This window comes from Suillus fuscotomentosus, assembly GCF_016647785.1.
Source record: "Suillus fuscotomentosus strain FC203 chromosome Unknown F5891scaffold_121, whole genome shotgun sequence".
NCBI classification, from domain to species: domain Eukaryota; kingdom Fungi; phylum Basidiomycota; class Agaricomycetes; order Boletales; family Suillaceae; genus Suillus; species Suillus fuscotomentosus.
Genome location: NW_024539633.1, coordinates 50790 through 63553, shown reverse-complemented (window position 1 = coordinate 63553; position 12764 = coordinate 50790). Strand labels below are relative to the sequence as shown.

The 12764-nt window shown below is 41.0% G+C and overlaps 2 protein-coding genes across 2 annotated transcripts; one reads left to right on the top strand and one right to left on the bottom strand.

Moving 5' to 3' along the window:
- Positions 1-978: 978 nt before the first annotated feature.
- Positions 979-1467, top strand: F5891DRAFT_986523 (uncharacterized protein; the record flags this gene model as incomplete). Its single annotated transcript, XM_041377786.1, has 2 exons — positions 979-1020; positions 1090-1467. 2 exons carry the CDS (start codon positions 979-981, stop codon positions 1465-1467), a joined length of 420 nt encoding a protein of 139 aa, XP_041218298.1.
- Positions 1468-3089: 1622 nt separating this feature from the next.
- F5891DRAFT_964054 (uncharacterized protein) lies at positions 3090-3404 on the bottom strand (the record flags this gene model as incomplete). Its single annotated transcript, XM_041376065.1, has 1 exon — positions 3090-3404. A coding segment is annotated over one exon (315 nt), but the record flags the coding sequence as incomplete, so codon positions are not given.
- Positions 3405-12764: the final 9360 nt, after the last annotated feature.

Genomic DNA, 12764 nt, shown 5'->3' with positions numbered 1-12764 from the left:
TTTGTGAAAGACCAAGGACCTCATCTGGATTTTTTCAGATCACTCTATTATCTGCAGTGCCGCAGCACTGGCAGAAGATCACAGCATCTGGGGTGATTATCTGGTTATTGATATGATTGATACTGACATGTTCTTGTGTATGAAGTCAATGCACAAGTCTGCTGGTCATCCAGCATGAAGAACTAGTCTTATATCATCTTCATCTACTCATTTGATCAGTATGCTGCATGGTACGAATCGATGATGTTGGTTCAACACCCCTGCCAAGAAAAAATTGATGAATTACGCAAATTAGTATATGTAAGTTCTTTCCATCTGTTATATGTACACGTGGTTCAACTATCACAAGTGTATGATCCACCAACATCTCCAGCTCTATTGGACACAAATATGCCTGCGGAGCTGCTGGTGTCATTCAAACTAGTGTTGGAACTTGCATTTTCAATGCTCTCATTTTTTCTCCACAATCTGACATGGAAGGCCTCACATTTTGCTTGTTCAACTCTCACAACAGTCTCACCAAGCCCATTCCACATCCCTGAACATCATGGCCTATACTGTTCTTGTAATATTGATACCGACATTATCCTACTATCTCCCTTATCGGCTACCACATCCATCATCGAGAGTTTATGACAGACTATCCACCTGAGCTTGGTAAAGCTGCCCAGGAAGCCATGACATACATCATGTCACATGTCTGCTCATATTCAACCTCACATGTCCGCTCACACTCGCCACAAGGAAGTCTAGGTGTTTGGCATAAGGTAATGATTACTCTCTCAGTTGCGCCACGTAAGTGTACCATGCATCATTTTACCTGTCTGTTATCTTTTGAATGACTCATCCTATGCAGTGTTTAATTACCTTGCCACCAGCACAAGGCACCGTCTAGCTCCTTATTTCAAGCACCTCAAATGATAACTTTTACCTTACCCTTCCTTTCATCGAGGTGCCCTGGTCATTTCCACTGTCGCAATGCCACCATTGAACACACCAGGCCTTGCCGATATCAAACAGGTCTGTGCCAATCCTCTCGCTGTCACTCATGTCATCTAAATTTTGCTTCAGGCTTTGTGAGAATTGCAGCTCGAGTTGCAAGAACTCAAGGACATCAACAAGGAGTTGACTGAGGAGAATAAGATCCTCAAGGCAAACCAGCCAAAGTGCAAGAAGAAGGGTCAAAATGTCTCCGAGGAAAGCATGGCCTTTGATGAAGAGATCCACTTATGTGGTCGCAAGTATGGTGCCTGCTATGAAATGTTTGTGCCAGACAGGCAACTTCTTCAGCATCCTAATCCTACATTCCCTCCGCCTCTCAATGAACTGTCACACTATGAAATGCTAGCCAGCCTTGCTTGCAGAGCTATTTGGTCTACTTCCATTACACATCCTGTACCCCAATCACTCAATGCAATGCAACTCTTTTTATGGTCTTCAATTTATTATAAGTTAATAAGGCTATAGAGTGGTAGTCTAATAGAGTTGGTTTCCCTTATAATAAAGCCCTAGTAGTCTAACAGTTTTGCTTACTAACTGTATATAATGTTACTGTAAGAAATAGTGTAGTTATTAGTTCGAACCAGCCTGTGTAATAAAACAATGTATTAATAATATAATAGACTATAGTAGATGATTAAGATAGTAGATAACTTACGGTAGATTAATAATGCAATAGACTACAGTAGATGATTAGATAGTAGATAGATAACTTACAGATAGACGGTAGATAGGTATATAATAAGAGACTATAATAGACTAATAGGATAATCACGCCAGCCTAGGGTACCATCATAATCAGATAGATGACATTCCCATGGACTATACATTTATTTTAATACCATTATAATAATATTGATATTAAGTTCACAATGGTCACGACAATGGGCATTGGCAGTAATTGGTGTCACATTGCCATGACATTATCACTGGCACCTGTCGGCATTCCAAAACGGAGCTTACATTGCATTCCCATTGCCATGGGTGCATTGTCATTGTGGCATTAGAATGCATTACAATGCATTAAAATCAAACCCAGAAATTTCTGACACTAGATACCTGCGACTCCTCCGGTGAGCCCATCTTGATAGGACAATACCACTGAGAAAAGTGTATATGATGACAATGATGCAGTGAAAGTGTGGTATGAGTCTATTGTCTCACATAGTTTGGGAGGTACTTGTAACTTATAAACAAAGGATTAGGCATATAATATAACTAAAGTACTAATATCTTGTTGATACACTGCAGTTCTGCAGAGTCCAATACTTTTCTTTCTAAAACTTCCTTCTCACCCATATCTCAGTCTAAATCAAATTCCATGTCCATAGCTATCATTATGCAGCTAAAGCTCACTAATGTAAATGTTATAGACTAAGTTTAGAAACCATGAACACTGACCTTTATTAACACATAAGTGCCAGCAATGTCTCAGTATGAATTGGGAGCCATTGGTGAAAATGTTGTTTTTCATTCATATTGCCAAATGTTCTGTGTATATTGAAAAATACAAAAGAAAATTAACATTATTTTAAGCTGTTATTTCAAAGATAATAGATGGAAAATACAGCATTATCCTCAAAGGAACATGTCTAATTATTGTATCATGTCCCACACATAGAATATCATTGAAACATAAATCACTTTTTTCAATGTTTTGATAGGAAAAATAAGGGAAATTTTTTATCAAAGTGTTCCTGACCATGGGAACTACAAGTCTCTAAACAAGCCCTTACCCAATCAGTGTCTACTACTGTCAACCTTGTCCTTCCCTAATTCCTTTGAAACAAACTTAAAACTATGGTATATTTTAAGCTTATCAAATGGAAGCTATATCATCTCTAATCTTTCATCTATAGCCCTTTTCTGACATTAATTAAGATAATTTTTAAGGTCATGTACCAGTCCAGGGCAGTAATGGAACTTGATGATACTCTATAATAATTGACTAAAATTTTTGGTAGGGATATGTGAGTTAGGAGATTGACTTCACCTGAGTCATCTAGGTGTGGACAGAAAGATGACACCTTCTCATATTGATCCAGCTAGAAAGTTATTTGAGGATGCTACTCCCTTTTATTGATTGCTCTTTAGATGTTCTTAGTAAAATCAATGTGAAGGTGCTCAAATACCTCTGTATTGTAATTGTCCATAACATCAAACAGACATATAGGGCTGATATAGTGGATAAGGCTGTGTATGTTTGAATTATTGAAGTGGTACCTTACACCCAACTTAATAAGCACCTTCATATGCTTGTAAAATATATCCAAAGCATTTTGAAGATAGTTTAGGGTTTGATCATTATAAGTATGGTACTGGGCTAAATAGATGAAGTTCAGTAAGGAGTGGTATACAAGTATGACCCTTCTAAGAATCTTTCTCACTAAGCATCCCAATAGGATATACACTATTTGACTATGATGTGATTGGCAATAGAATCACTAGTTCTTACTATCCTTTACAGTCAATGGTTCAAATAAGCACCAATGGTTGATGATGTAGTTGTTTATAGAAGGAGGTGTGAAAGTTGGGTTGTCAAAGCAAGCAATTTCCTAATGACTTTGAAAGGAATGAGATTAAGGTAAATCTTGGGAACAGTAACTGTTAACTGGCTTAATGTAGTGCTTAGATACTTGAAGGTCATTAAATCATTAACTAACTTAATGTAGTACTTAGAATGGTTAAGATGGAGATTGATAGATGGTGTAGTCAAATCAATAACTGGCTTTGTGCAGTACTATGATGCTATAGGAAGATGGTTGCAAAGATATGCAAAACTAGAATGAAGATATAGATCACAGTAAATCATAGTAATATCTCGTAAATACACCCTATTCTCAAAATCAGAAAAGACCAAACTAAACATGCCCTCAGATTAGCTGACTCAGAGTAGCTATAGGAAAAGATGTTGGAGGGTGGAATAATCGTGTTTTTCCCCTTGTGCAAAAGTTGCCTAGTCAATGCTGTAGTGTCAGGATGTACTTTGATCATAAATAATACTGATAAGATACAGATGACAACATGATGTTTGTGACCTTCAAAATCATAACTGTGATCCTCAACCACTAAGAAGTTGAGGAAGACTCATTATATGATTTTTTTACATCAGGTTCTGGAAGTTTATCGCCATTGTACAGATGTTTATAGTTGATTGTATGATGCCCACAGCCAGAGATGACCGCTTTGTTGATATCAACCTGAAATGAGTCGAGATCATGAATTCGCCAATAGCACCATTGAATGAAACTAAAGATGCAGAACACTGAAAGAACTAGACATGCAGTCAACAATAGTCAGACATGCAATGTCTGAGTCAAGTTCATAGTATCTAGAGTCAATGATATGATCATGATACATGTGCAGTCAACAACAGTTAGGCATGCAACATCCAAGTCAAGTTCATAGTGTTCAGAGTCAATAATATGATTGTGATAGATATGCAGTCAACAATAGTTGACATGCAATGTCAACCTCATGTTTGACGGTCTTGACATCAAATGCTAAGTATTCAACAATGGTGAAAAGATCCATTCAGTTAAAAATGTTAGGTGTTCAACTGCTTGCTGGAGGTGAATCTTAAATACAAAGTGTTTGTTGGTGACATTGATACTGAACACTAAGCATTCAACAACAATGGAAGTTGAGAAGAAAAGACAAAGATTATGTAATCTGGATGTGGCATTACAATTGCCGCATATAATTGCAGACTTTGAAATTTGATTTGTCAGTGCAGACTAAACAAAACTGATGCATCATGTTTCTCTTTGCCTGATCCAGCTGGTTCAGGGGGTTATTGATGTTCATGCATTCATGGAGCATGGGTGACCACTGAATGCATTTTCTCAATCAGTGTTTTTTGGATGTTGGGTGGCGGAAAATGTGAAAATGCCTGCAGTGTTGCTTGACAATGTGTGCACATTCCTAGTTCAATAGCATATCTATCACATAGAAGCATGTGTGGATATAAATTCCCTTCAAGTTGTCAACTTAGACATCAATAAGCTCACAAATAAATGAATGTACTATATTTCATCCCCAACTATGGCTCCTTTTGGTCTAGAAATTTAACTGATTCTAACATATTAGTGATTAAGTATGGCAGGAAAGCAGATATTATAAATATGATTTTTTTGATGAGGATAAGCAGGAAGAAAGTTATTGCTGGTGACATACCAGAGAAATAGTCAAGCTCATAATAGTGGATTATCATCTCTATATCCTCCTCAAACAAATTGGATCCATCATTAAGAGTCAGTATTCTACTGCCTCAAATGTACTACTCCAGATGAAGTTTAAAATGAGCAATGATGTCATTGCTACTGCTAATTGGGGTGATATATATAGCAAGAAGACATATCACCTTTAGATATGAAAAAATTCTACCATCAAAGATGCCTCTGATAATTAAAGAAAGTATATCTTGAGTACTGATAGGCAATAATGTCATCATCACATGGTGGTAGAGATGTCATATCAGGTACCCAGTACCTATCATAGGTACATTACCAATATCCAGAGTCTTTAGTGATGATTCCAGAAGGAACAAAGTATACCATAGCCAACTCCATCATCACTATATAAGAATAAGTCAGTTATATTAATCAAGGACCTACTAGGTTAACCTACATTGAGACATCAAATTACCCTATAATGATACTTGTTGGTGTCAGCCCAATAATTGTGAGACCCATCTACTACATATTAGACCTCAAAGCATCTTTAGGCTAGTAAGACCAGCTTTTAATATTGTTGATGAATGCTTGTGCTGCTAGTGATACAGTATAAGCATTGATAGTAATTATTACCTAGGAGGGATCTCATATATAGATATCAGGCAACTACCAGCCTTTCTCTTCAAGCACTTACAATAGCAATGGAAAATTAATGATGTGGCTGCAAATTCATTGAGAAATGTAATATGGGAGCAAGTTCTATGTCAATTAAAGTAAAAGTTGGGGTATCAAGTGATATTATCTGGGGTGCATGTAGTGGAGATAAGAAAATACCCTGTTAATAGGAGAGGAGAGAGAGAGAGAGACTGAGATACTCCAGACACTGATGCAATCAAAGGAAACAGAGCAAATAATTCTATGTCAATGTAAATGAAGTCCATCTCAGAATCTGCTGATACTAATAGTTCCTGAAAGATGCAGAAGTAAATGAAGAGTCCAGTGGTAAGAAGAGATATAACACATTTGATGGGCAATTTTTACAGTGTACATTCTAATATATATAAGCACAGAATGTCTGATCCCGTGGAACCAATTCGCGTCTACCATGTGCGCGCTCCAGCTGTATCTTTGAATTTCATGTCTGTGCTCCACCTGTGCTCGTGCTGAGTTCTTCTTGTCGTGTAAATCGGTCTGGCGCCATGTGCGCGCGCCACTTGCCGATTCGTGGGAATCACTTTGTCAATCTCTCGTGGGAATCACTTCATCAATCTCTTCCAATACGTTTTTCACCGCTCAGACATGTGTGCCAAGACTCGCAGCTCCGCCCACTTTGCCGTGTAACTCCCTTTGGTGTACCGGGGGGCGAAAAGCATAGCAGGGCGGAGCAAGGGCATTGCACTTACGTCTGCAGTGATTTTGGGCTGGTCTCATATGTGCGCTTGGCGCCAATCAATCATTCTCCTAAGAGACTACATTGGAACTGTATTGTGTTGATGTACATCATACACTGTTTTTAAAATCTCCGTGCTGCACTGAACTCTGTTCCTATTTTCATTCCATTATTGCGTCTCCGAGTGCGATGTTACTAAACTATTTGTGCGCTGTTTTCAACGCATGCTGAGTATCAACAACCACTTTCGAGCATGCAATGTCGTTGACACTTTCGCGCGCTGCATGCAACAGACTCTGAGGATGAAAAGACTCCACGTGCGCGCTCCAACTTGATCTCTTTTTGAATCTCAGATGGCAGTGATCTCTCTCCTAACTCTCCTCCTAATAGGCCTAATCACTTACCATCATGGCGTCTGCGTGCTCATTTCATGGCATCGTTGGCATTCAAAATGCTGTTCCCTACGCATTGGAGGCCAGGAAATGCTTTTGGAAAATGGATGGATGTGTGCCTCTCTCTCTTGACATAGAGGATGATCTTGCAGATCTCGCTGTGTCTGTCTTCATCTTCAGTGGAACCACTGCGCCACCTGAAGATGGAATTTACTTCATCAACACTTGCGTAATTACCAGCACAATAGATGAACATGTCTCTCTCGAGCTTTACTGTGTGGATATACGTTGTTCTCTACGTTTGTACCTTTCCTAATACAAATCCTTCCTTACATTCAGGAGATGCAACCGACTGACAGTGGAAGGACTCTTCCTACCATCATTGTCGTCAGCAAGGTTTCAAGAGGCTCTTTTGAACTCGTCGAGAGCAGTAGGAACTGGTGTCTTCGTGAGGCGAGGATGATCCTCAGGATAGAAGCAGCAGATGCACGTGAGTTGTTGCGGCATGATACTGTACTGCATGATGTCCATGTCGAAAGCACGACTGAGAAACATATCATTGTTCAAGGCTGTATCTCTGAGCTCCTTCACAACCGCTGCGTCATGCGTGTTCACGATATCACTCTTGGACCTTCCAGTGGTGTCATCGAGAAGCGCAGACATGCAGATGCAGTTCCTCCTGCCAAGTTAAAAAGCTTCAATTGGAGCGGAGGTGGAAAGGGTAAGGGGAAGCGAGCATCTCATACTGATTCAGATGTTGATTTAGATCTATCACCTCGGCACAATGACAAAGCTCGCAAGCTTGATGCTTCGGAGGACATAGGTGAGGGACCAAGCAAGAAAAAGTTTTGTCTTCCAAAGCGGTGAAAAAGGGGTTGCCGGGTGAAGAGATTGAACCAGTGTCATCATCCAAAGTGGCTTAATCTGTTTGTTTGTTCTGTTGTCTGCTTACTCCTAACTGTCCATGTATTTTTGATTACTTCGAATTAACTGCACCGTGTTTGGTTGATGTTTATTCCCTCCTGATGCCTGTGAATCGTCAGTGTCATCGACAGTTAAAATGTGCTGCCTGCACAGATCCTCAGTATCTTCAGAATGAAAACAAGATTTGTCGCATGCATTATCAACAGCGCAGTGCTCTGCGATGTCAGCTAACCGGTGAGATAGTGCGATTGTTTGCTATTTCACTCATGTATTAATGCAATTTGCAACCAGCCAATCTATCACCTCTATCATCTTTGTCTCCGTCCCCTGCATCAGAACAAGGATGTACTCCTGCTCACGTGGCTCCTCAACAGGAGCGTGTGCCATGGTGGGTTTCGCTTCGACAACACCCTCCACCTCCAATTGATCCGCCAATGTGGAACCGCCGGTGTCCACATTGCCACGCGCTTCTGTTGTCCACTGAATCTGACTCGTTCTGCTGTGGAAATGGCGCGCGGGCTCTACCTCCTTTACACCCGCTGCCTGTTCGCATGCGGATGCTGCTGAATGAGAACATACGCCTAAAACACATCATAGAATTCTGTCGTGTAGTGAACAATTTCTTCTCTTTTGCAGGCATCGGTATAAGCGGCGGTTTCCAGCACTTTAACTCTGGTCCAACTATCGGACCTCCAGCAGTAGCCATCACCGGACGAACTTATCATTTGGTCCGTGATACAGAATACGAAGATCACTCCATTCACTGGTTTCTCTACGACGAATGCATGCGACAGCAAAAAGCTCTTGAATTCAGAGTCCATGCTACAGTCATTCAATCTATTACTGATGATCTCAATGACGTGAATCCCTATGTCCATCATCTGTGTCAATTCCGCCCTCGCTCGAGAAAGAAAAGGCAGCTGGAGTTGAAGGACTTCTCATCCAATGGCAAGTTTGCAGCTGTCATGCACACATCTAATTCGACAGACATCAATCCACGGTCAGTTGTCATTCGTCGGAAGGGTCACAGACAGCCCGAGTTCCTCAACATCTTATCGTGTCACTATGAACCACTGCACTATGTGATTTTCTTTCCTCATGGTGACATCGGCTGGGGAATCACTCCCATTGACGGCATCCCACACCTATCACAGGTGGACTGGTATCGAAGTCGTCTGCTTGCAGATAACAACGAACAATTCAGCATCTTTGGCAGACTGACCTGCGAATACTTGGTTGACATGTACTCACACACAGAAGAAGAGCGATTGGCATACATCTCGCAACAGCACCAGCTACATGCTGAAGAAGTCCAAGATCAGGAAGATGAAGAAGATTTTGAAGCGACCATCAAACTACCTTCAAGCTTCGTCGGCTCACGTGCATGGACCTTGGAACAGACGTGTGATGCCATGGCATTAGGCAGGAAATTTGGAAAACCAACCTTTTTTTGCATGATGACTTTCAATCCAGACTGGCCTGAAGTTCGTGCATGACTTCATCCTGGCCAATCTGCAACGGACATTCCCATTGTAGTGGCTCGCATATTCAAATCTCGATTGGAGAAAGTCTTACGTGTTCTTCGCACTCAATTTGGAGAAAAGAAATACCTGATCAAGGTAATTGAGTTTCAAAAGCGGGGATTCCCTCATGCGCACATCATCATCAAGGTATGTTGTAAGCTCAGTTTAAACCGACACTTTCTGACAGCAGACAGGTGCACCCAGAAATTCCTTTTGACCAGCCTGATACCATTGTAGCCTCCTGCTGCACAAACCAGCATCATCCTTTCAAGATCTATGAACTGTGAATGGTCAGGTCTTCAACACTTTCCACGAAGCTGCAAACAACCTAGGTTTATTCGAGAATAACAGAGAAAGGCTTGCTCACGCTACAAGAAGCTGTGGACTGTCTACGAACGCCTGCACAACTTCGTTTTCTATTCGCACAAGTCTTACTCGAAGGTTATCCCACAACATCGTTATGGGAGCAGTTCAAGCACAATCTGTCAATTGATCACATTCTGCGTGTCGGAGATGACACAAACGGTTACAGACACACACTGCACCAAATCGAGGACATTCTTGCGCACAGCGGAAGACACCTTCAAGACTTCGGGATGTGCATTCCTGACAAGCGCATGGCTGAATTAATCACCGAAGATAGATTTCTAGCATCCAACCGTGCTGCATTTGAAGCACAATGGGACAACATGTGTGAGATGTTGAACGAGGAACAGCGTTACATTTTTGATGCTATTTGCAATGGCATACAATCCCAACGACACTGCATGTTCTTTGTGGAGGGTCGACCAGGAAGAGGCAAAACGTACATGGTCAATGCACTGGCATCGACACTCTGGGCTTCTGGACACATCATTCTGATTGTGGGAAGCAGCGCACTCTGTGCAACAGCTTACAAGCACAGTCGTACTGCTCATTATATGTTCGGAATTCCCATGACCGATGACAACATCGACCTTCATTCAACAATACATCCCTTCTCTGCTCGAGCAGACCTCATTCGAAACGCAACTGCAATCATATGGGATGAATTGCCCATGGCAAATAGGGCGGCATGGGAATGTGTAGACAACTTATGCCGTCGGATTATGAATGTCTATGACAAACCTTTCAGCGGAATTCCAATCATCGGCTTGGGAGACTTTTGTCAAGTAGCTCCCGTCGTCAGTGGTGCAGGAGAGTTGGCTTCTCTGGCTGCGTCCGTGAAATCATCTCCTCTATGGAAGTTCATGTACATCTTCACTCTCAACACGCCTGTATGCACATTTGGAGACCCACAGTACACCGAATTCGTGGACACGTTAGGAGAGGACTGGTCCGGGAAACGTCAAGGTCTCCATCTCATCAATCAAATCGGGAGCATCACTGATGCCATAGACTTTCTCTTTCCCCCGCACGTTCTACTGGATCCAATGATGTGCATTCAATGAGCATTCCTTTCTCCTCGCAATATATTGGTAGACGAATTCAACGACATCATGCTCGAAGCACTGCCTGGAGATTTCGGTGAGCACCTATCATGTCCAATGACGCCAGAGACTGATGAATGAACAATACAGAATCTTATTTCAGCTCAGACTATCTCAAAGAAGCGGACCAGGTGCCTCCAGATGCACCAGAACAGACACCGGAATACTTAGCAATGTTGACTTACACAAACACGCCTCCCTCCGCACTGCCTCGATCTCAAGGTAGATGCGGTGTGCGCGATACAACGAAACATGTCGGTCGAGAACGGATCAGTGCGAAATGCGTGCATGCGCATCACCGCACTTCATCACAGATTCGTCGAAGTCGAAGTCCCTCAGACTGGTGAGACGCATTGCTTGCCTCGCATCACATTCTCTTTCAAGCCTCCGCGGAGCACCTGGACAGTCAACCGAAAACAATTTCCTCTCAGACTGGCCTACGTGACCACGTTCAACGGATGTCAAGGTCTGACGTTGCAGAAAGCAGTACTAGACCTGCGCATGGACTCCTTCGCACATGGACAACTGTACATGGTGTTGTCGAGAGTGAGATGTCGTCGAGACATTCACATGCTATATGGAGAGACTGAGGATGAAAAGACGACGGCGAACGTAGTGTATAAGCATCTGTTACTATGATTTAGGTTGAACTATGTCCGAAGGCGATCGGAGCGCTTGTATTATGATAAACTAGTTCTCTGACAACACTGAGTTCTGCCAAGTTCTGTCATCTGCCAGCACAACCAGTTTTGCTCACAATGCTAGATCACTCGGTGTAAGACTTACAGCCTCTACAGCCTCATAGAGGCCATTTTGTATCATCTTTAGGTCTTTGCATAGTGCATGCTATCTCTAGTGTAGCACACAACTATTTTGTCATTGGTCAATGATTGTGACTCTCACATGTACTTTGGCTCATGTCAGCTTTTCTTCAGGTCCATTGTACATCCTCTGTCTGTCCTATCTATGTCCTTTACTGGTTCATTGGTGCATATATTACTTATATCATGCTAGGCTGACAATATCTTTGAAGTTATTCTCATTTATATTCTCATTAGATGTGTCATGGACCTGGCTTACATACTTATTGCTACCTACTCAGTTCTAAGTATTGCTTAGGCATGCATATATATATATATATATCTTATTTACAATTTTCATGCACTATTCCTTCTATCTCTCTTATTGAAATTATCATTTGTCTGCATGTAATAACATCTTGATTTGAAATTCAAACCTTTAGCATACTTCTGCACACGTGTTCTTTTATTGACCATGCTAATGTTTACATTTCTATCATCCACATATCATCTAATGTCCTTTCCTACTTTGATCCTGCAAGGTTTGCTCTGGCAGGTAGATTAGCAACTTTCCATATACTAGCTGTCTGTAGAGTGGCTAACTCCTCAAAGATACCTGCTTCCTATTGGGCCCAATCAGGGTGTCACTTTGCTTCAGTTAACACTGGAAGCATGGATGACTTTTCATGATAAAAAATGTTGAAAAGATCCTAAAAAAAGTTGAAATAAATTTCACCATTTTGTGACACCCAAAATGTTAAACAACACTTAGGCTTCTTTCCCACTTTTTCATGATAAGAAATGATGACCTCAGTTAAATATTTTGTCAGGTTTTTTTACAATATTGTATCAGCCCATACTTTAACAATTCAAATACTTTTTCAGCAATACAAAGCCTAATATATTTTTAACTTTGTACCCTGATAGTAAATAAACTTTTGAACAATTTTTATCATCATTTGTCACAGCAAAAAGTTGTTATTTTTGTTACCCTTTTTCCAATGTTTTTGTTGACAAGATATCTTAGTTGAATTTTGAATTTTGTATTAAATAATATTTAAAATACTAACCAAACTTAGATTATCATTCTGT